Source organism: Pagrus major, chromosome 8 (genome assembly GCF_040436345.1).
Source record: "Pagrus major chromosome 8, Pma_NU_1.0".
Classification (NCBI taxonomy): Eukaryota; Metazoa; Chordata; class Actinopteri; order Spariformes; family Sparidae; genus Pagrus; species Pagrus major.
In genome coordinates this window covers 3,124,035-3,148,874 of record NC_133222.1, presented here as the reverse complement: position 1 = coordinate 3,148,874, position 24,840 = coordinate 3,124,035, and the positions used below count along the sequence as shown (strand labels likewise).

Genomic DNA, 24,840 nt, shown 5'->3' with positions numbered 1-24,840 from the left:
GAGAAAAAAAAAAGATCAGTTTCTTTGTATTTTCAAAATCCAGTCACGTCTTCTTCCTGTTAAACAAAAGAGGAGTGGAGACAATGATTTCTGGTTTTCCCTCTGATGTCCTCCAGCAGCTCCACCTGAACCCTCAGTGATTAAGAGTTTCCTGATTGGCTTTTCTTGTTGCTATAGTAACCGCTAACAGCCAGAGGTGGGAAGTAATGCTGAGCACTGACATAACTGATATCTACAAACCAATACATTGCAAGTAAGGGAAATGCAGTTCACGTCGGGACGTAGATGCGTCGTCTATAGTTCTTTATACCAACCGGATCAAATGGATAAAGTGTATCAAAGTCGTGAACCTTGATTCAGACTTCCTCCTGACTGGAGGGGAGTTGCAGGCTGTTAAACTCTGTGTGAGAGTCGTTAAGCACAGAGTTTACAGAGTTTAAAACCCTGCGACTCCCCTCCAGTTAGTTAGAACTGAAGAACGGACGAGAGGTGAAACGTCTTCAACAAACTGAAACACGTCCAGTTGCCTTTTAAATGGATTACCCAAAACTGACCTGAGAACGGCAACAACTTATCTAAATATTCGGAGAATGGATCCAACCTGTCGTGGATCTGAACAGACCCAAACAGAGAGAGGGTACCACACTTCATGACAGTATTAAATCTGGATATTTCTTGTGTTTGAATATAATTTGGAATGGGGCTCATCCGTGATGTACAGACAACTATCTCTGGATTAAGTTTAAAACACGATGATTCTCAGTCAAGTTCTGAAGCATCTTTTTCCTGATTTCGAAGCTAATTTATGGACATTTATTCCCAGTGAACATCAACTATGATTAATGTCTTCCTGTTGTGTTGCTGTCTCTTTCCTCCTCACGCAGTGTCTTTACCTGATGTCTCTCGCTCAGAGACCCTCCTTCTATCCCCCCGGGGGGAGGTGCACCTACACTTTGAAAACCTCCAATCTGGACGGACAGACATCAACGTCCTCTTTACGAGACTTGAACATCTGTTTTAGATTGTGCAGTTTGTTTGCGGGTCGTCTTTACTGTGTTTATGAGAAAGCTGCGGCTCGTGTCACCGCAGAGTTTCATCATGATTTCCGTGTTTGGATATAATGTGGAGCGAGGATGTTAATTCTGTATCAGCACAGATTCTCTGAAGTGAAATGAAGTGAAGTGAAGTGGGGGATGAAGAGGACGAGGTGGTGGTGGTGGCGGTGTTGGGGGGGGTTTCTACAACCTGAGGCGATCTCTGGTGATTCACAGCCACGCTGATGTGATTTGTGATGCTTTTATTCATGTTGAAGAAGGAAATCGGGGCAGGATAGCATCAAACCAGCGCCCACTCACTTCATTATAAATCTGTTTTCTTTTTATGTTGTTGTTCTGCTCTTTAACTCCAATCTGCTGCTCTTCGTCTCTGCTTCGGCATCTCCGAGTGGATGTACTTTAAGTTCGAGACTCGGCTCTCCTCGATGTTAAATTTGCCCTGTAGCGAGGAATACAATAACACACTTCCACTACTGTACGAGAGCGACACAATACGGCAGATACAGCAGCTGAGAGACTGAATCTGAAAACAAAACATCAAGTACAGGAGGATTAACTGAACATCCGGATGTTCAAACACTCCGAATGTGGTGTAATCCAACAGTTTTGACTTTAAAATGTGAATCTTTATTGTGTCACAGGCGGGAATAAAGAAAAAGATCACATGTAAAGATGTTTTTCTATCTCAAACCACATCCTGAGATAGTTTAAATAATTGGATTTCAGTTTGTCTTGAATCCTTTTTGGATGCATTAATACCACCCAAGCTGGAGACTTGATTTAAATGTAAAAAACAGCTGAAAGAACATAAACTGTCTCCATACAGCTCGTCTAATGTGATTCATTGGTGCATCCTGAATGGCATATCTCTTTTACTTTTAGTACGTACAGCACTGCAGCTATCGCTACAAACACCATACTGTTACGTACACTATCCATACAACAGACATACTACTTCATGACCGTGCACCTTGAACTCTGACCCTGTTGCTCATATATCCGTCGCAGCAGAGTACAAAGAAAAAGGTTTTTTTATGCTTGAATGTGTTAATTATCTGTTACTGTGGTGTCAAATGTTTGTGCTCGCTCCTCTTCGTTTACATTCATGTGACATATGTGACATATCTTCTGCTGCACAGAGGATTGTGGGTCAGAACAGCCAGAAAAGCACGCTGGCTTGCACACTGCAAAATGTGACCGGATCTAGTAGGACATCCTGGTATTTTTGGCATACTGCATCTCACATACTTCATACTGGGACATATTAAATCTTTCTTTATGGTAGTATGAGTATTGGAACGCATCCCCTGTGGGTGCACGAGCTGGACCGCCCATCAAGGGTGTAAATAACATCTTTTCAAATCAATTTGGGATCTCGGGGCTTCTGAGGACTTTAATTCAGTTGTTTGTTAGAAGGTAGCAACGCTATTTTGTTGTGAAGCTCCAGAAATGTTTCGTTGACCACGAAACTTCACTTTCAGTCGGCATGGTGGTGAGTAGATAATGACTTTTCATTCACATTCACAACTAAAGTTTGTGCACAAAAAAGAATCATGAGTTAAACAAAATAAAACACCATTATAACTTATTTTGTTCACACGTGAGAAAACACGATATAGGACGATATGTAAAATGTCAGGATATCATTATTCCTCATGGTCTCAACACTGTGGCTGTTTTTACATCACTGCTCAGGAGAAATGCCGAAAACATTTGAGTCTGACGGAGGTCGACGGTTGAGATGAAAATGTTTGTGCGTATTTTCTTTCAGATGTTTTTCTTTTATTATTATTATTAAAGTGCAGGCTGAGTGTGAACAGTGTCAGACAGCATGTGATTTTAACTTGGCAGGAGGGATTTAGTCAATATGGCAACAAGACGTTCGTGTGGTTGTTTTGGTGACGAGGCGGCGCAGAAACTGTGATAAGATGATTCAGACTGAGAGGAAAACTCAACGAGAAACCAGAGGAAATAAAAAGCTCGCCGCTTTCCTAAAGACGACACAGGCAGACAAACACAAACAACACTTTGCTCGCACAGACTGCATCATTTCATCATGTGAAGCCTGTAACACACCGAACACACGCCACGCTTACTGCAGAAGAAAGCAGCGAGGTTGGTGTGTTACCTGTGACACCTGAGCAACATCTGAGTCTTTTTTCCGTGTCTTTATGTCTTTACAGGAAGTGCAGGGACTCCGGTCACCTTTAACGAGAACGGCGACGCCCCCGGACGCTACGACATCTTCCAGTACCAGATCAACAACAGGTCGACGGCAGAGTACAAGGTCATCGGACACTGGACCAATCAGCTGCATCTGAACGTAAGGGACAGTAATCTCGATCTACTACTTTTTCATTCATTCATTTTTTTGTTCCTTCCCCAACGATTGACAGAAACATCGACGTGGCAGATTTTACAGCCCATTTCCTTTAAGACTTTACATAAGAAACGGGAATTATCTCAACATATCTTTAAAATATTTGTTCTCCTTTACATTTTTCTGTCCGTCTCTCACTCACAGAGGAGGACGAGGAACAACAGTACAGCAGACTTCACTCTGTACAGAGCCAGAAACAGGTTACGACTACTAAAAGCAGAAAAAGTGTGAAGAATTATCATAAACACGGGAGAAAATTTGGGAGATTCACGTTCTTCTCCTCCTTAATCAGCGGCTTCCTTTTCTTTTGCAGTGTAGCGTTTCCACAGTAGTTGGGGCGGCTGTAGCTCTAGGAATCGAAAGGTAGCTGGTTCGAATCCCCGGCTCCCCCAGCGTGAGCGTGTCTCTTTCTGGAAGACGTGCTTCCTTTGTGCCTTGATTCGACCTTCGTTTTTCTGGGAAATGAGCGGATGTTGTCATTGTTCTCCATGCGTTTGACCTCAGAGTTAAAGTTAAAGCAAAATAGTCGTCTGTTGGAGGTTAAACTAAACCTTCTCTTTGTTAACAAACCAAAAGAAGCAGGTTACCTAACCTGCTTCTTGGAAACAGCCAATCAACAGAACATCTCAGCTCAAGGTCCCCTTTACTTATTGAAGCACAATGTTTCCTCCATGAAAGATAAAGATCATTTGTTGGTACTCAGTCTGTCTGAAGTGCTGCAGCAGAGATTCGTTCTGCATCAAAAGAAAAACACATCAGCAGGAGGGAAAGCTTCATTTATAAAAGAAACAGTCATAACGTGATTTGAGGAACTGCAGAGTTGCCTCCCGCTGATCACGAGTCAAACTACTTAAACTACTTGGAACACACATTTTGTTCCCATTTTTCCCAAACGTCATCAAGAAAAGTAATAATGAACAGACATCTTGACCAGCAGGGGGCAGCTCTGTGATCCCTCCGGTGTAACCGTCTCTCTTAACTTTGTAAACTCCTGCAATATTTCCACATTATGAATCTGTGTTGACTCTGTGTGGGAGTCTGTTGCTGTGTTGAGGTCGACACCTGGGAGTTGTTTTCTGTCCATTGACCAAGAGGAAGGAAAAATCAGCTGTGTTTAAATCCACCTCCATGTCAGAGAGTGTGTGTGTGTGTGTGTGTGTGTGTGTCGTCAGCTAACGGGGCCTGAAGCATCAGTACTGTTGCTATGGTTACCTGCACATGTATTTACTCTGCTTTGCAGCGATGGTTAAACAAACGTGTCGTTCTGTGATGATTGTGATGTTGCTCAGCTTCTCTGTCTGAAGATGAAGGTGTTGACCCGCCTTGGTTCCTCCTCCAGGTGGACGTCATGCAGTGGACCACCGGCGACCCGTCCCTGCCGGCCTCGGTGTGCAGCCTGCCCTGCCGGACCGGCGAGAGGAAGAAGGTGGTGAAGGGCGTCCCGTGCTGCTGGCACTGCGAGCGCTGCGAGGGATACCACTTCCAGGCCAGCGAGTTCACCTGCGAGCTTTGCCCCTACGAGAAGAGACCCAACCAGAACCGCACGGGCTGCCAGCCCATCCCCATCATCAAGCTGGAGTGGCACTCGCCCTGGGCCCTGTTGCCCGTCTTCATCTCCATTCTGGGCATCATCGCCACCACCTTTGTCATCGTCACCTTCGTCCGCTACAATGACACCCCCATTGTTCGCGCCTCTGGACGGGAGATGAGTTACGTGCTTCTGACGGGCATCTTCCTGTGTTACATCATCACGTTCCCCATGATCGCTGCGCCTGATGTTGCCGTCTGCTCCTTCCGTCGAATCTTCCTGGGCCTCGGCATGTGCTTCAGCAACGCCGCTCTGCTCACCAAGACCAACCGCATCCACCGCATCTTCGAGCAGGGCAAGAAGGCGGTGACGGCGCCACGCTTCATCTCACCCGCCTCCCAGCTGGTCATCACCTTCTCTCTGATCTCAGTCCAGCTGCTGGGTGTCCTCGTGTGGTTCGCCGCCGACCCGCCGCACACCTTTGTGGACTACGGCGAGCAGCGCACGCAGGATCCCGGGAACGCTCGCGGCGTGCTCAAGTGCGACATCTCCGACCTGTCGCTCATCTGCTCGCTGGGATACAGCATCCTCTTGATGGTCACATGCACTGTTTACGCCATCAAGACGCGCGGCGTGCCAGAGACCTTCAACGAGGCCAAACCCATTGGATTTACTATGTACACAACCTGCATCATCTGGCTCGCCTTCATCCCCATCTTCTTTGGCACGGCACAGTCGGCAGAGCGGGTGAGTGTTCCTCTCTGATAAATAATGTACTGGCGCGGTTTAATGTAACGTTCTGCCCCGCAGCAGAGTTTATAAATGGAAACATACAGTGTCAGCAGCATCTACATTTACTCACACACATACATGTTGTAGTGTGACACTAATGACAGCAGGATGAGTCTGGAATAATGTTTTTTCTTTTCTGTTTTTCTTTTTTTTGGGCTATATTTGTGAAAACTTGTAACTTTTATATTAATACACGCGGACGTATCCTGATACACAGACGTATGGTTGAGACAGTTAGAGGAGCCCAGTGAGGCTCCGTTACTCTGTGAATGATGCTCATTCACCCTTTAACACACACGTTCACACAACAATGACGGCGGACAGCGAGCTGCCACACACGCTGCTGAGCTCGCCATTCATTGTCATTTCCAAAGACGAGTTGAACTTGGCAGGGATTGTACAAGAGCCCTCAACGGTCACGGGTCAGACATATTATTTGCTCCGATAACGAGTTATTTAAAGCAAACCGTGTCCACTTTTTAATGAATTTTGGCCGTTAATAATGAGAACTTCTTGATCTGACATTTTCAGCTTAAATCAGTTGCTACACTCGTCGAGACGCCATTTTTGCTGACATGTCACTGCTGCACTAAAAGACATTAAGCTATAAGAAATAAGAGGGAAGAACCGTTTGTTTAGTTTGTTGATTGTCTCAGGAGCTAACCAGCTAACCAGCTAACTCGCTAACGTTACATTGTTACTGCTGATTTGTGCATTTTGACGTATTTCAATGTTGCATCCCGGCCTTTGATGGTGTATGAGGCCTGAAATATAACTTAAGTCCAGCGGTGAAGTTGCTGCACCTGGCACCGCTCCTCTAATATCAGTGCAGACTGGTGGGGTAGGAGCATGGGTTGCTAATGTTAGCCTATAAAGCACTGCTAACATTAGACTTCCCTGCAGCCGAAGACGCCATATTGAAAATGTCCGGCCAAAACGCCAACACTGTCGTCGACTGACGACGTATGAGGGTCTTGAGGGGGTTGTCACATTTCATAGGGGAGAAATTTGAACCACTGCTCGTTGTATCTCTGTTCAGAGGGGGGTCGGGGGTAAAACTTGTAAATGAGATTGGGCCTAACTGAAGGCCACACTCTGTTCTGACTGACTGATTGATGATTGATTAGTTTCTGATCACCACAGGCGCAGCCCAGTCTGCTCTGCAGCCTCTCGACACAAAACTAATTAGAGCAGAATTAAATTTAGCACATTCAGACAACAGTTTTTTGGGTTGAGTTTGCAGTAAGGGAGCTGCCAGATGGAGGATTTTGCTCATTATCGTGTCTGTGGGGAGATCTAGAGGACAGGTGGAGCGATTCGCTGAGATCTCCTCTAAATATAGTTTATCAGTCTTTTTCTGTTGCTACTGTTCAGTTACTGAGGATCTGAAGGGGATGTTTGGGATGTGAACTGGGAACTCTGCACGACTGGTGATGACATTTTGGACATGAAATCTAATTTTTCAAGACCGTGTGAGGGAAATCAGTAACAGCAGCACAAAAGCTTGAAGCAGTTTTCTCAAATTTTTGTTAACCAATCACTTGAACGAGTCAAATAATGACGACTGGGAGCAGCCGGGTAAGAATATCACGTACGATGACCCCAGAAAAAGCCAACAGGTGCAGTCTTGAGGAGAAGAGCGTATCTGACATGTTCAGGTGTACTCTGATCTGACAGGGACTGGAAATGGCCGACAGCAGTCTCAGCTTTTACCTCGTGTTATTTTTACCCCGAGAAAAAGACTGATGCAGCAGATCTAGACCGAACACTCAGACATGCTCAGATGAAGATTACATCGCTGTCCCCCAAACAGACTGAGGCGTCACATCAAGCAGCCGGCGGCTTTTCCCTCCCCGAGGCGTCAGAGAACAGAAGTCTGCAGACAGAAGACACTTCTTCTGCAACAAATCTCCGGTTCTGACTGAAAAACTGCACCCAGCAGATATGGAGTAGAAAGAATAAGATTTCCAAGATAATTAAACAGAAAAATCGAACGTATTTAATATTTTTCTGTAAACGCAGAGCAGCAGATGCACTGTTTGTTTTTCAGACCTCGGAGCATCCACACAGTTAATTGTGGAGAGAGACGCAACAACCGCCTCAGGCCTTCTTATCCATTATTCACTGAACACTGTTGTACATCAGCTCTGCTGCTGCAGCTCAAACCGACCAGAGCTTCCTGCTGTAAACATGTGAATAATGTGACAGGTTTCACATAATCAGACCAGGTGTATCAATAAACCGCTGTACGTCAGAGTCAACATTTCAAATTTAAATCCACGTCAAGTCTGAGTTGATTTATGCAGCGAAATCGTTCGAACAGAAACTCTTCTGTTGCCTCGATACAGGATGATTTGGTGCAAGTGTTTTGTTCTCGACCTACCCCGGCACAACGTGACCCCATCTCATCGTTCACGATGGAGATCCCAACAACATGTTTAAGCTCTCAGGTAGAGCAGGGAGGGATCCTGGATGTTGGATCATACAGGGGAACAGAAGCCCGAAAGAAAATCAGCCGGAGACTTTTTAGCTCAGTTTACACGCAAGCAGGAATCAAAGGTAAAGAAAGATTGAAGTGATGTCGGAGTTTCTCTTAAAGCTAAATGTCAACCCGCCAGGAAGTAGACTGCGGGAGGTCAGAGGTCAGCCCTGTTCATTTAGCGAGGGATCAGCGCTGTTGATCGACTGTCGGTTTGGCCTTTTCAGTAGCCGTAACTCCCACTCAGCTGCTCGCGGATTCTCGGCCAGGTTCAGTTTATCTTCAAAAAAAGAATCTGCAGCTGCTGCACTCGAACAGCGAGCGTGAGAAGAAACACGATGCAAACGTAAACTACACTTATGATTTTGTTGTAGATCATCACATGTTGATACCAGGTGGATTTGGGGTCTTAATTCTTTCCGTGAGGTGATATTTTGCCCACGAGCAGCATGTTTCTAAGGAAAGATTCATGCAAACACTCCCAGTAGTTCGACACTTTTTTAGACTCTGTGGTGAATTTTTCAGAAAAACATTTTTCCTCTCAGCATCCTGAGCTCTTCGTCTCTCTGTCAGGCTCCTCCACATTTATTTGACTGTTTTTTTTTTCCATCTATCAACTCTTTCACTCCTCGATGCTTTATATCTTCTTTGGAGAAAAAATCATTTCCTGGAGTTTCATCATCATCATTTCTCTGACACACAGCGACTTTAAAGCTGAAAGTGAAAAACTGTATATTTTCTCAGCAGGGGCTCTCTGCTCATCTGGTCCAGCTTTGTGGACAATTTAAAGTCAAATGTCAGCTTTACATTTTTCTAAATCACAGGGTCGTACTTAACACAGCAGGACCGGCTGTAATGTGGGAGGTCTGTGTGTGTTAGACACTTAATTTCATGTCTGCACATAAACCTGGTTTTGTCTTTGAAACGACACAAAGCTCAGGCACCAGACAACATTGTTATTCGTTCAAATGTCATTTATTCTTTCAAAATTCAGCCAATTAAGTGCTTTGAAGTGAACATGGGGACTTCTGGTGCCAATCAGATCTCAGCTGAGGCCAGTATCCACCCATGGATCGAGGTAATTGTGCTGAAACTGAAGAAACAAAAGATTGCGAGACACGTAAACCCTCCCTTCTTTCAAACCTGCCTAATGACAGCGTACAGAGCGACTGATTGTTGTTTGTCTGCCAGAAAGTGACGATAATTGTCAGACGCAGCTGCTTCAGGAAGGAAAATAAGAAGTCATCTTTATTGTTTTTTTTAATGAACGTTTCACTTTCTTCTTCCTCCTTCCTGGAAGCCCACTGAGGTAACTGTGTGTGTTTGATGTCGTGTTGAAGGACGCGTCACCTCCGGGCTCAGACATCAGAGATTCAGCGTCTTTAGCGATGAATATGTTTATGTGAGCGTCAGCGTGCAGTCGCGTCTGCGTGTGGGGCGCACTGACTGTGATGAAAGAAGCACTTTGAGGGAATTTCGTGAGTTAATGCTGCAGAGGAATATAATTTAAACATCGCTGTATATTTGCAGCTATAAGTGGACCTGTGAGGCTTCATCCACACTACAGCCCAGTCAGCAGGATGAAATGTTATCAGTTAACATTCGTCCAAACCACAGATGCGTCCATATGTACGTGTCACAGGCAGGCATCAGTCGTCAAAGTAAAGTCGCTCGCCGTTGAGTTCAATCCTCTGCTGCCTCTGCATTCTTCAGGACCGGTTCTTTGACATGAAACTGTAGGAAATGAACTATTATTGATCTCTGAGTGGAGGTCGTGGAGCTCCACATATCCACAGCTGTTTTTTTAAATGGCTCAGTCGCAAGTTCAATGTCTGATCTCCCGTCTTTATCTTCCGTCACTCCAGCAGCGTGACGTCCATCTCGAGGCAGGCCGACTCCAGATCTGCCATCCGGGTTTGTTTTTTGACTCTGCAGCTCGAGTAAAACTTAGTCTTTAAACTCAGTACAGTCTTCTTGCAAAGTTTTAAAATTCATATCTTGTTTAGAGTCCTTTAGCTCGTTGGAGAGAAGAGTCAGACTCTCCAGCAGAGCGCTCTGGTTAGCTTCTCCTGCCGTTGTTTCTTCACTGTCGCCATCCTCTTTTTGTTCAGAGTTTTCCTGTGTTTTGTTCGTTGTCATGTTCGGCTTATGACTCCTTTGCAATCTTCCTCCTTTCATACTTACGTTGAACTGGTTTTGATGCTTTTTTATAATGATAGGAGGTCCTTCACAAACAAAGACTCTGAGGAGCTCACCGCTGCACATCCATTATGTTTTAGCGCCACCAGAAGTCCTCCCGTATCGACATTTGTACAAAACGTGCCGTATCGTCCTCCTTCCACATGCATGTTGATCAGGACGGATTTAGGAATTTCTGGAAAGTTTTCTCGTAACCACCACAACCTCTTTGATAGGATTATCCCACCAGGCACCAGTTTTGGCGCTTCATGCAGGGTTGATGATGCTGCTAAACAGAGGAACATTCACAAATCGCTCTCATAACAGCTTGTCTCCTGAATTGTCACTCAGAATTTAGTTGGACAACAGCCGCCTGCACAAACGACAAGGCCACCGACGCCTGTAATTTTTTTTTATCCATGTCAAATGAGCCACTGGTAGCACGAGCTGATGTCTTCGTTTTCTTAGAGGCACGAGGTCTGACTGATCAGACCCGATCAGGAAGGAACGTCTGTATCATCGTTTCTGTTTCATCCTCTCAGCAGCCTGAAACAGTCGGGCTGTAAACCTCCCCTCCTCCTCCTCTGTCGCTCTGTGGGAGTGTAGAGTAACTTAATAAAGATAAAGCTCTTCATTAAAGTGACTTATTAAAACACAGCTCTGAAACAGAGCGTTTATTGATCCCCGTCCTCGCTGCAGATCTTCATTCTGTACTTTAGGGTTGAACATCCAGTCGATGAAGATGACAGCAGAGCGTTTCTGTCGCCCCGTTCAGTAATATTAACCCGCCGTACACTCGTCGACACTTTGTCAGCCTCTCACCGTGTTATTTATGAAGCTGAATGTCTATTTGTGGCCTGAGATATTCAGCGTGTGAGCGCCCTCAGCTCCGTCAAATATTCAGCGTCTGGGTTTGAAACGCTTCACAGTCAAATTCATCTTGGACGGATTTAAATCGACAAACGTCTCCGACACACGGAGCTCTTTTCTGATCTGGCCCGGTTCAGACCTGCTATCACCAAACCCGCCCTGCGTGATCTGAACACAAGTGAACAGCTGTGAACACAGGTGTGAAGGCATTCAGGACGCGTTTGAGACCTGATAACTCACATTCAGAGCTGGTCTGGACCGCATGTGACCACAGTCATTTCATTCATGAAGCAAAGGAGGAGAAGAAGAGGAGGAAGAAGAAGAAGAAAAACGTGTGAAAAACATTTTGTCCATTTGTCCCAGTGATTGTTCTGTACATGTGGGTTTGCACAAAGAGTGGACAAGTACAGTCTGTCTCTGTCTGTCTCTGCTGGACTTCTGCTCTGACCTTAAAACAGACGTCTACGCAATTTTGACCCGAACCAAAGCTGACCTGTTGAAATGTACCTGACGCTGACGTGCATAAATTAAGTTCTAACCAGTCCGAAAATAGACCCAAAGATAATTAGACTCCATCGTAACTGTGTTGAACCTGAACTAATCAGCTGATCTTTCAGGTCCGGTTGTGAATCTGGAGCAGGACGCTCGCTCGTGACATTTGCAGCAGCAGCAGCAGTCGACTGTGTGCCGGCTCCAGCTGAGGCCAACAGAGAGAGAGAGGGAAGCCAGAGAATGACTAATAAGCACATCAGAAGTGCCGGGCCCTGAACGCACCACCGGCTGCCCGAGGAGGCGTTCCCGTTCACAGGTAGACGGAGAGGAGTCAGGGCCGCTGGGAGAGAGTCACGCTGCCTCCATACATAATGAGCCGGGCTTTGATATCCAGCCGGAGGATCCCAGAGAAGATTAACATGCAGCTTCCGCCCACAGCTGCTCCTCCGGGGAATCTAACTCTTCTGACCTCGACTGATGAGCTACTTTATCATATTAATATGCTAACGGTGCTATTATTAGTGTTATTATCAGCGCCAACAACCGCTACACTGCCAGGATTTATCTGGGAGGATAGAAATTAGACAAGAATATGCCTCAGTCCTCACACATGTTTCTCCAGGTGTAACCAAACCGCACACGATAGCTTAAAGAGCTGTGGACTGATCCTTCAAGGTGAAGAGTCAGAGTAATCAGAGTACTGTGGCGAGTGTGTAAGAGTGCTGACTCAAAACCTCATCTGTAAACTCAATGAAGGATGTCTTTAAACTCCTCATCAGCCAAATTAAAACAAATGGATCGTTGTGATCCATTCAGACGTAAAGTTTCTGAAGATTTACGGCGCCGCTGGGCCGTCCGCAGCTTTGAAACCACATTTTTAAGGTCACAGTTTTAGACCATGCTGTGTTTTCTATCTGTATATTTTATTTTATTTTCATACATGATGTAAAAAAGACGTAAGAAGACGTAAGCAGACAGAGAGGGAGACCAGAACGGGGAGAAAAGTCGTGTTAGTGTCTCGTATCTGCAGAGATTTTTCTTATTTTCTCACTTTGTTGCTGCTCGGGACGCTTTACCAACCCAACATGTGGCTATTTGACGTCCTGGGAATGAGACTCAATCAACTATCTTTGTGGTGCGTTCAGGAACAGCTGGGACAGATGAAGTTTTAGAAATGTCCTTCAGAGGGATACTTTGTACTTAATTACTTTTACTTTAGTAAAGACGTTGAATCAGTACTTCTACTTTTACCAGAGTCTTTTTTTTAGTATCTGAACTTCTACTGGAGGAAACGATGTGTGGACTTTTGCCACCAACAATCATATAAACATTAAGTATAGATAATTTAATGAAAGTCTCATTTCTTTAGTTGTTTGTGAGGCCCTTCTTTACAGGGCAATTCACTCGCTGCTCAATGTTTTGTTGTTGTCGTGATGAACAACATTAAAACCTGCTGTCGATGCCTTCTGACTGCGACCAATTTATTCTGCTCCTCTTTATAAAAACTGTGTGTGAGCAGCGATTAGCTTTGCTCCGCCGCTTATCTTCGTTATGAGCCTCAGACTTGTGGAGAGAAAAGTCAATAGCAGCCGCGGTGTTATTGCCTGCCATCCATAGCCGTCATTTAAGCAGCGTGTCTTTTGTTTTTTTCTTACTTGTATGAGGGGAAAGTTTGCTCCAGGCCAGATGAGGAGACACAGATGAACAGGAATGAGCAGAATCACATTACCAACAAAAACTGAAACTTCTGATCCGTCTGAATATACATCAGACAACTTCCTCCGACGGTTAGGAGTTTTATTCCTTTTCTGAGCTCTCTGGGGCGATCGCAATCTCCCACAACGATGAAAAATGTGTTAACTGTCCTGCATATTCTTTCATTGTGTGAGCCCGTCTGGTTCTTCCACCTGGTCTCTTCTGACGTTCAGATTATAGCTGCTCCAGTTTCACTCGGGGCCTCAGCTGCTCTCCGCTCAGACTCCCACAGCGCTGAGCTCTGAACCAGCTGCTTTGATCAGGCGGGAAGGTGGCGTCCAGGTCACAGAGACACAGAGCCGTCCGGTCACTGGACTCAGCCCTCCATTAACCTCCCCGAACCTTTTATAAACTTCCCCTTTCAGAGGATTTAAAGTTTCCCACACTGAGTGAAACCAAAACTTTTTTGAAGGCTCCATCAGATGGAAATATTGTCGTTACAGACACATTTCTCCACACAGTAGGTTCCTGGTCTCGTTTAGAAAAAGGTCCGTGTCATTCTGCTATAGGAGGAAACGAAACATCCCTTAATGTGACTTTTATAACACAGAGTGCTGTTCCTCCAACACGTCTTCACACTCGTCTGACCTTCACACCGTTCCTGGCGATGGTTTTTTGCAGCGACAGCTTGAGTCGGAGCGACCGCATAAATCACTTTACAGCTTGTTCTTTCTCTCAGGCCCACAAATGAGTTTATGCTTCGCTGTCTGTCATACATTTTCATAATGATTCCTTGATGCCTTGCTGGAATCACCGTCGTCGTTGTTTTTGGGGCTCTCGGGGGGGAAAAACTCGCCATCTGTCGCCTCGTTTTCCTTTTTCCCTTCCTTCCTCTCCTTCCCTTTTTTCCCCGTCCTGTTGGCTGAGCCGAGCCCCCGTCGAGGATTCCCCCCGCCGTCAGTTCGACGCTCAGTCAGAGGACCATTAACCCGGGCATCGACTTAACGTGGGGTGGTTGCCATGACGACGTGGGCGGTCTCTGGGCAGCGGTGACGGCTAGGCGGTGTTTGTGTGGGAGCGTGTGCACAGGTGTGTTGTGACAGATGCTGGAGGGTGGGAAGAGGAAACAGGTTTGTGCTGCCTGGTTGAGCTCTGCATGCTGTGTGTGTGTGTGTGTGTGTGTGTGTGTGTGTGTGTGTGTGTGTGTGTGTGTGTGTGTGTGTGGTGGAGAAAGCTTGAATAACTGGGTTTCTTCGTGCCGCAGCAGGCGGTTGGTTTTCACCCCAAAACGAGTTTTTATCAGGATCAACGGCGATGACGAGAGAGAGCACGGACGACTTTAATGTTTCCTGTTACAACTCTCGACCTTTTCGCCCTCAGCGTCCACGTGGATGTCTCATTCAGGCTCTGTGGTTTCAGCTTTGCATGTATTTCTCGATAACTGACGTGAATATAATATTTACTGTTGCATTTCTTCAGTTATGGACTTTATTATCACATATAAACAACAAAAACGTCTTCTTGTTTGTTTCTGTGACGTCTTCTGAAGTCTGAGGAGCAGCAGAACGAGTGTCACGGTCATTAAAACACAATATTCAAATAAAGAAGCAACACAAAGTTTCCAGTTTGCGCTGTGCATCATGGATGTATGATGAAAGAGAAGAAACCGTCCAACATCTGGGTATTCAGCTGCCCAGATGTTCAGCACAGCCTCCACTTTGTTCCACTTGTGACTGAAGGGTTACACTCTGTTGCTGTTGCTCTGTCGTTAACCACTAAAAATAAATAGATAAATAAATAGTCACTTTAATTTTTAGCTTGGTTTTGAAAGCTCTGGAGTATGACGTGAGGGGAGATTGCTGGGTTCAGGTTCACAGTGTGCCTGACTGTGGATCAGTTTTCTAAATGCCTCCTTCTGTCAGTAAAGACCCGCAGTTACACTCGAGAGGCCTTCACAGCACACCGCAGACAGAGATAACAACACCGAGAATCAATAGTCTCGTACTGGCTCATAAACGCAGCACGGAGCCTAATGATGCGTTCAGGGTCATCTGTCAAACTGAGACGAGGAGAGAGAGAGAGAGGGTCGTGGTGTTTCTCTGCTCCGTTGTTGATCCTGTTTAAAGAGACAGAGATTATCAGTTAATGATCGTCCAGCTGCTCACATGATGGAGCGCCGACAGTCAAACACTCGCACGACTGAGACTTAAAGGGCAACTCCAACAGTTTTACACATTAAAGTGTGTTTACAGGTGTAACTGAGTGCTGCTGCATATGAGACGATGCAGGTGGCTTCTTTTAACTTTAGCTAAAGTAAAGCTACTGAATACTTCTTCCTCTGCTGAGTCCTCCTGAGACCTTACCCTACGTAGCGGGCATTTTTTATTAAGCTACTGACATTGAAGCTAATAACTTCCTGCAGATGTTTCACATTAAAACTCAGCTCAAAAACAGTAATCGCTCCTCTGTCCTGATCAGCTCTTAATGTGAAGATCTGTGTTGAGTTTTATGAGCAGTAGCAGTAATAATAATAATTTTTAAAAAAGCTAAATAAACTGATCAAAACACATCAACCAGGATATTATTCACCACTTTGACTTTCCCACCAGTCAGCTGGAGAGTTTAAAAAAAACTCTTAAGTGACGGCTGGTCAGGAGCCAGAGTATCAGCCCGAGCAGCCGCTAACACGAGTCACTAGACTGATTCCAGCAAATGAAGCGAGCGGAGTCGACCATCTGTTGCTTTAATGAAGGCTGATGGAAATATCGCTGCTGAGTTCAGGCCTTCAGATTAACATTAAAGTACATTTTTCCGGTTTTTTCTGCACGCAGTCGAGAGAAAAAGTGTTTTCAAAACTGTCAAAAATCCAGTTCAGTGACGGATACGTGAGTCACGAGAATACAATAATAGATCTTCACTTCACAGTAAAAGTTTCTCATAGTTATGGTGATGATCGGTAAAGACGATGTCCTGCTGTCTTCCTGACTCTCATTGGCCGCCCTGTGACTCCTCCCTCCTCTGTTTTTCTCCTCAGATGTACATCCAGACGGCCACGCTGACCGTCTCCCTCAGCCTCAGCGCCTCCGTCTCCCTGGGCATGCTCTACATGCCGAAGGTCTACATCATCATCTTCCACCCCGAGCAGAACGTCCCCAAACGCAAACGCAGCTTCAAGGCCATCGTCACCGCCGCCACCATGACCAGCAAGCTGTCGCAGCTGGCGGCCGAGCGGCCCAACGGCGAGGTGAAGACGGAGCTGTGCGAGGGCGTGGAGGCCAGCGGTGAGTGGGCTGAGGGGCTTCTGACTTTACCACCTTTCAATAGGTGGAAGCAGGTCCATGAAATCAGAACTGAACTAACTTTAGTTATTATATTAATGTAACTACAGACGCACTCATCCTGAGCAGTTAGTCAAAGGAGCAGCTGTGAATACTTTTTCCTCTCCAAAGCAAAGCTCTGCTAATTCAGTGATGAACACGCTTCATTTCCTATAGATTCTTAATAATGATAAATAATAAACATTATTTATTGATTTAAAAGCTTTTTATTATGAAGCAGCAAAATCAGGAAATGTTGGGTTTTCAGTAACTCAGCCCGACTCGACATGACGAAACAGAATTGGATCCGTGTCCGGTCAGAAAGACTGACGAAGATGCAAGTAGAATAAAAACTTCTTCTTTTTATGTACAAATTACATTATTACCTTTTCGACCGAGGCGGTTCAGGTGCTGGTTCAGATCTGGAACCAGTTCTTTGCAATAGAACCGGCTCTCGGCTGGGAAAACCAGAGCGGCACCAACAGAAGGATCCCTTACGTCAGGGGCTGGTGGTGGAGTTATTTTGTCCAAGGACCAGCTGAAACCGCTCGTGACAGCCATTTAAAAAAAAAAAAAACAGAGCTAGTGTAGCATGTCCTGACTCATCAGCAGGAGAAGAAACAAAAGTTTAAAGAGCCGATGTCGTCCGCCATAGCGGTTCCTACCAGTGCTGGGAAATAGGAGACGTATACAGTGACTGAATGATGAGACTCTACGGTGGGTCTGTAGAAAAACAAACCGGTTCCTTAAAGGTTGAACCAACCTGGAACCAGCACCTGGGTTTGCTCTGGTCGAAAAAGGGGCTACATGAGACCGATCACACGACTAGTTCACGGGTTTTCCTGTTCAGTCCTCAACATCAAACTTTGAGAGCCTCTGATTTACAGTTTGAATTTCACTTACAGCTGAAAAAGGACAGAAACATTGACAAACAGACTTGGAAAGACGGCGTCCAATCACAGATTCATTGATCCGTTCTACGTCAGATGTTTGTCAGTGGAGCTCACGTGGCTTTGTAGATTTGATGCAGCAATGAGATGAGAATACGTGAAACATAAACAAAAATCTTCCTATCTGATGGCGATGAAGACAGTAAACAGGCATTTACCAGTCCGTACAATCAGGCAGCACGTGATGATGAACCACAAACACCTTTAGTTATTCTCTGAACAAAGACCGGTCGGAGTAAGAGTGAGGCCTCTCTGCAGTAATGAGGATGTAACAGGAAGTTGACTCGACTTTGTTTAGACGTCACCTGGGAGCAGATCTGATGAAGCCAAACTGTTTACCGCTCAGAGTTTCACTTCAAAGCAGCTTCTCGGTCCGTCAGCAGAAAAACCGGGAGACGTCGGATTGTTTACTCATCAGAGACGTGCTGACTGAACTGATCTGCTTATAATCTAACGAGCTGCAGCTCACATCAGTTTTACTTTCTCAGCCTCACACAGGCCTGAACTTCCTCTGTAATCCTGCAGCGTTCAGTCAGAGAGGAAGATTCAGTTACAGATTAACTTCATCAGATTAAAACACTCGTTCGGTCCGAATGCTTCAAAAGTCCAAGTCCACAGTGTTCAGAGGATTAATCATGCTGTTCTTAGAGTGTTGAGAGTCCTGAAAAATGTCCTGAAGGTGCCGCTAGAAATGTCAAGAATCTCAAGAATCAGATGTTAGTTTTGCTGCCTCGTTATCTGTTGCCTTCTGACATCCACTGATCAGAAATCAGCCTCTGAACTAAACCTGACTAAAGGTCAGAGAAGTTGCCATTTTACCAAACTGCTGTTTGTTTTTCTCTCCTCAGTGCCGCCAACAAAAAACACCTACGTCAGCTACACCAACCACGCCATGTGAAAAAACAACGCCTTGGACACGAAGACGTCGCGGGACATTTAACGAGCAGAGTTCAGACGGACTCAGAGGAGGCGTCATCAGAGCTCAAGACAGAAAAAAGGAGGCGCTCTGAACAATCTGAACGACTGACGAACTGAAGCAACACGTGTGGTGTTTTTATGTTTACAGACAGCAGGGAACCGGCTTGACCGGCGCCAAAAACCTGAAAGGATCACAAGTCAAAACCACCCGCGAGGAAGCAGCGGGATGGTAACCTGGGGAAAAAAAAAAATTAAAACAAGTCTTCAAAAAGAAATACAAAAAAGAAATTGTGGGGACCAACCATATTTGTTGTTATTCTAATTGTACGTTTAAAAAAAAAAAAACTTGTGGTTGTGAAAATTTCTGGTTCTTGTCTCATGTCGTCCGTCCGTCGACCTGCATTATGAGATGAGTCCGTCGCTGTTTTTTCGGCTAATTGAACAAGTAGCTTTTGGTTGTGAAAATGTCTAAATGCCATGGTTGAATTGAAGCATGCAGTTTTTTATACAAATGATCTATTTATAATAAAGGAATGTTTCACAAGTCGGTGCCACGGCTCGTTCTGTTCAACTGAGAGAAGAACAAACGAAGATGATGCACGTTAATGTTTTTATTCTGGTCGGTGAGGCGTCGTCTTCATCGTCCTCCAGCGGAGAGAAAAAGTCTTTAAGCTGCATGTCGATGTTCATTAAAATGGCTGCTACATGTAGCTTGTTAGCGAGCTAGCTATGTGGGGAGATAACAGATTACTTCTAACCCTAAAAAACTCTGATACACCAGAGCTCCTCACTTGAACCACACTGAACCAATCAGGGACGTGAGTTTTGTTTCACAGGTTTAGAGCATTGACATGTTAGCCAGCCACGATAGCTGGCCTGCTAAATGCTAGTTAGCAGGCTGGCGAGCAGCATCCGGCACCATCTTTGCATCTCTGCTACCTCGTGTTGTCCACGCCATTTTGTTTCTGTCCTCCGCGCGGCTTCATATCCTACCAGGAGCCCTTGATGTTGATATCTTGCTCAGAATGTGTTTATTTTGTCATTTCCCCCTTGATTTCTGTGCTTCTACTGTGGTTGAATAGGCTACGTAGCTGCACGGGGGGGTTTATTATGAAAAGTGACCGGATGCACTATGCCGTTGTCTGACTTCCTGTCTGGCTCGATCTACTCAGTGCAGGTTGACGCAGCTGTCGTCCGCTTCTGTCAAAAATAAACTTGGTGCGTTTTCTCCACAGAGCAGCAGGAAAAGACGCTTCTGGGTTGCTGCTGAATCGTTGCTGCAACCGAGAGCATCGTCTAGAACGTAGACGTATTTCGCCCGCACCCACTGATTACAGTGATTTCTCTGAACTTAACTGATTTCGCTCCGGATCTCGTTGTTATGAATACAGATGAGGGGACCGATAGACCTCACAGATGCCTCCAGGTGGTTGTTGGTTTCACATGACAGCTACTAAATCTTACCATTAAAAAGCAGTTAAACCGAATCATTCTGGAGAGATTGAGCCAAGTGAAGCAAGTAACCGGTGTAGATCGTCGTCGCTGAAACTCCACTGGAGCGGCTGCACATCTGCGTTTGTCCAGTGATCCTCATGAAGACGACGTGTACGAATGTGAGCTCTGATTTAACGAGAAAGAACATTTTTCATTGTGCGAATAGCGGATGATCAGCGGGAGGTGACCAGAGAGAACAGAGTAACTTCACCTCCCAACCGGACGAAGCTGCAGAGCAGGAAATGAACAGGAACTCCTTCCACACCGGATCCGACCTTTAACATACAAACCTGAGAGTCTGGCAGGAAACTCGGCACAGTGTGCGCCTCATTACAGACTTTTTTAAAAAAAAGGCAGTCGATGTGATCGATACGTGCTGAAGAACAGGAGAGGCCGGATCAATAAGAGCTGCCAGAGAGAGCTCCTCATGCATGTAATGAATATTTCTGCATCTCCTGGCAGAGAAGACGAGGACAGGTACAGCCTGAGTGATGAAGCCTCCGGGCGTCCTGCTTTTATTTCCCTCGACACGGCTCCCGTTTCTCGCTCTCGCAGCCAGCTGAAAGAAAAGAAGCTCCGTCTTCATCGCTGAAATAAAGGCTGAGGATGAAACGGCTCGTCTGGAGTCCTCCACAGGTTTGATTTTAGTTCTTCTGTCTTCACGATGTCTGTAGTCATTGCACTCAAACTGTGTCTACAGTCGACAGCTCTTGGTGACTGTTATGATCGAATGTTTTAACGTTAGGCTGCATCATATTCTCTCTATGTGTCTGTTACAATGTGCACAGTCTCAAACTAGACAAAATCTTTACCTTTGAACTCTGACCTTCCTCAGCAGGTGTTTCACTCACTTTATTTACAGGATTGTACGTGTTCCTGTACGAGGATGTTTGGTTTCTATTCTTTGATTTCTTGGGTGGTTACCGTCCAACCAGCAGAGAGTCCAGGAAGATACTGATCCCGGTCAAGAAATAGTCCGTCATGCAGCCCTCCCATTAAACAGCAAATTGTCATTATCACACTAGTTTTTTCAGAAAGAGTTCAGCTGCCTGTTACCGCCTCTTTTGTCTTTGTGCTAAGCTAAGCTAACGAACTGCTGGCTCAACCCGATCGCCAGAATAAAGGTCGTCAGTGTCGTTTTCTGCAAACCACAGATATGTTGAGACGTTGTGTTTGATATGTTGAAACTTAACGTAGCTTTATGTTCAATTTCTTAAAAATTGTATGTTATGACAACGCTGTGCTTTTGCTCTGGTTAAGTTTAAGTGAATAAAAAGGGGTCTACATGGGTCTGTTTCCACAAACACGGCTGGAAAAATGCCCAGATGTCTCGTTAAAAACCTGGTTTTCGGCTGTAAATTGTCCCGACTTCTGGTCAAATAATATTAGATTTATCTTCTGTTACATCGGTTGATTTATGTTTTTTGTCGTTGTAAATAAATCACATTTCTCTTGGTTGCTGACTCGCCTGGTCTCCCATCTTTGTCCGTCTTTGGTCGAGGCGGCGACATCGTGGTTTTGCAGAAACGTACAATGCCAGATTCTTTTTGCAGCACGGCCGGCTGGCACTAACTTTATATTTAACAGACAGACATGACGCCCTGAGGGGGACTCAGACAGTCTGAGACAGAGGGATTAATGAGTTGATCTGATTGTTGCTGTCCACATTTCAGATGAAGGAGCAGCTGATAAATATTGACATCGTCGTCCCAAAGCGGCCCATTAACTGCAGGATGACGTCTGTCCTACATCCGTCTGTACCGTCTCCCTGCTGCTGTTCATCAACACTCAGTCTGATGAATACAGCATCCTGATTTTCAGCCATTTTACATGTTATTTATTTGTGATTGACTTGCAGATGAATTTTTGTTCTCCTAAGAGCTGCAGTAGTACAACATGTCCCAAAATCTTTTACTGGTCCCACTGCGTGTTGCATGATGGGAAGAGTTTGGCAGCTTCTGGTGAGTCACACCATTCAGTCTGTTTTCACTCAAAAAAAAAAAAAAATGCAGCTGCAGAAAATGTCGATAAGAAAAGGTTCAGAGGTGGTTTTGTTTCGGTCACGTGACTCAGTTTGTTCAGTGAGATGGGACTAATGTGGTGGTGACCTCTGACCTCCACAGCAGTGAAACACAAGGGGGCCAATTACGTCTCAACATGAAAAACTACAGATTACAGAAAATTACAGAGAAGGGAGTAAAAGAAACACAACAATTACATGTCAGAAAATAACAGGACAGTTTTTAAAATAATTTGAATGTCTCGCTGTGAAAATCTGCACAAATGTGAGATCTCATCAACTGAAGACTTCAGACACGCCGACGAGCGGTTTGGGTAAAATTAACACCACATCAGTCGACTGTGAAAGCAGCTTATTATGACATGTTAATATGGATTTTTTCAGCCGATACCAATAACTGATAATAATTTCACATTTTTGCATTTTAAAAATGTAGCAGGCAGAGATGGATGATTTATTATTTTTAGCTCTAATAAGATTTAGTGTGTTAAACTCACAGACTTTTTCCCTCCTCTCCGACACGTATTGTAAGTCACAATTGTGTTGTCTTCCTCTGAAGATGTGTTGGTAAAACAACGTGTAGTTTCAGTTTAGTTTTCTGGTGACTGAAGTAAATTCAGATTAAATGTGTTCACTAGCGAGTTCAACAGCTCGGTTTAAAGTTTCTAAAAGTTAACGAGTACTGTATCATTTCTAAAATGAAGGGGGAGTTACTTATTTAAAAATGTGTTTTTTCTGATCATTGATTCTCCTGTAACCTGCTTTTGCTCCTAGTATTCCAATTAAATATAGAAAGTACAATAATTAGTCGTTTGTTTCTTTTAAAGGAACTGCTAGTCAGTTGGCGAACACTTTAACACTGAGCATATTGTGTGCTCAGTTTCTCGTGCCAAAAATTAAAATGTCTGACCTGGTTGTAGCTGCATCGTCTGTGTGAGAGACACAAAGGATCAGGATCTTTACATAATGTTCTCTTTGTGGGAACATTAGTGTTGCGGATCAAACTCTCCAAAACTTTTGAATGGATTGCAAAGGATTTTACTTCAGACGTTCCCCTCTTGATCCGCCTTTTCATCCAGCGCCACCACTGGGTCAACATTTTAATTCCTCACTACGTATAAAATACCTGCAAAAGTGCTGACGTTTCCATCAGCCTCAGCTGTGGTTTAGTGCCGATTATCATATCATAGCATGCTAACACACTAAGCTAAGTTGATGAGTATGGTTAACATTAAACCTGCTAAGTATCGGCAATATGAACATTTTCACTGTGAGCATGTTGACGTTAGCATTTAGCTGGAAGCAGCACTCAGAGCCATCAGGCTGTGGACCGTCAGTCTTTTGTTTTGATACATATGAAATGTTTCGTTGCCTTTGTTTTACAGCCGTCTCTGACTGTGTCTGTTCATCTTGAACAAAACATGAACTTCTACACAACTGAGCTAAAGACCAGGAGAAAAAAAAAAAAGTCATCAGCTGCCTGAACGTGACCTGATGTGTTGTGATGCCGTCTTCAGGCGCCGACTGTGTGACTGAGAACACTGAAGCTCACTGCGAGCCAGTCGACGTTTGAAGCCTTCTAACTGCCCTTTAGCAAGTGTGTCAGGAAGTCTTAAATGCAATCCAGTAGCAAATAATCAATAATAATCAGGAGTTCTTCAGTGTGCAGTTTTCAGCGTTGAGGCTGAGGGAGAAATGTGACAGACCGGTCTGAATCTGTTCCCACAGAGGGAGAATCAGCCGAGCAGCCTGGCAGAACACACTGGCTGTCGTGACTGCCAGGAAGTAATCAGCTCCAGGGTGGACACTGCCAAAGCAATCAACAAAAGAAAAATTAAATTCATCGCACTGAGGTGTCCAAAATAAGAATTTAAATTAAGAGACAGAGCGCTCACCTACATTCCTGATCTAAAGAGGAAGAAAACAAGGCGCAATGCAAATTCTGACTCTGTAAACATTTGCAGAAAAATGTTATTCTGTTTTCCCTCCGAGTGTCAGACTGACGTTATTTTTGGAAAGATTTCGTGCATCACTGCCAGTTTCTGTGAGTCCGCCCACACTTTTAAATGCTGTATTGTGTTAAAATATTGTACTGTAAATACAACATGTGCACACAGGAGGGGTTAGATGATGATGATGGGGTGATTGTAAACCCAATGTGACAAAACTGATTCGTTATCTTCTGTTTTGAAGCATCACGGCCTCCACCGTCTTGTTTTTTTGTAGCTGCACGGGACGAGATGGTGAGCTGGGGAGGATGTGATCTCACTGAGCAGCTTGTCAACGCCCGAAGTCTTTATCAGCTCTTTCCTCTAAGTGCTTCTGTAATTTTTAAAAATGAGCATCATGCTGAATTAACTGGGCGACTGAGACCATAAACTCATCAGGAAACTGTTTACTGAGGTGATAAATCCAGTGAGAAGTGGGATCATTCTCTCATAAGCTCACATACGATTGGACTTCTTTTTGAAACCAGTGGAGCTCATCGCCTCGTGCTGGTTTTCGACACTGCCGTCCTTTATTTAGACCCAGAATCTCATTGTGTTTATGTGTTGTCTACCCTCCCTCTGCACGTGCATCCTCGACTGTCTGTGAACGGGAAACCGTAATAAACTCACCACAAAGACAGAAACAACGCTGTGCAGTCGGTCTCTCCTCTCTGACTGATAACA

General features: G+C 44.9%; 1 protein-coding gene across 1 annotated transcript in view; it reads left to right on the top strand.

The window, feature by feature from the left end:
- The window catches only part of grm8b (glutamate receptor, metabotropic 8b), a 117,783-nt gene extending 99,005 nt beyond the window's left edge, over positions 1-18,778 (top strand). The window contains exons 7-10 of the mRNA XM_073472134.1: positions 3,239-3,378; positions 4,775-5,710; positions 16,504-16,750; positions 18,585-18,778. Of these exons, the coding sequence (XP_073328235.1) occupies positions 3,239-3,378; positions 4,775-5,710; positions 16,504-16,750; positions 18,585-18,634 (1,373 nt within the window). The 3' untranslated portion in view covers positions 18,635-18,778. The remainder of the gene's footprint in view (positions 1-3,238; positions 3,379-4,774; positions 5,711-16,503; positions 16,751-18,584) is intronic.
- Positions 18,779-24,840: the final 6,062 nt, after the last annotated feature.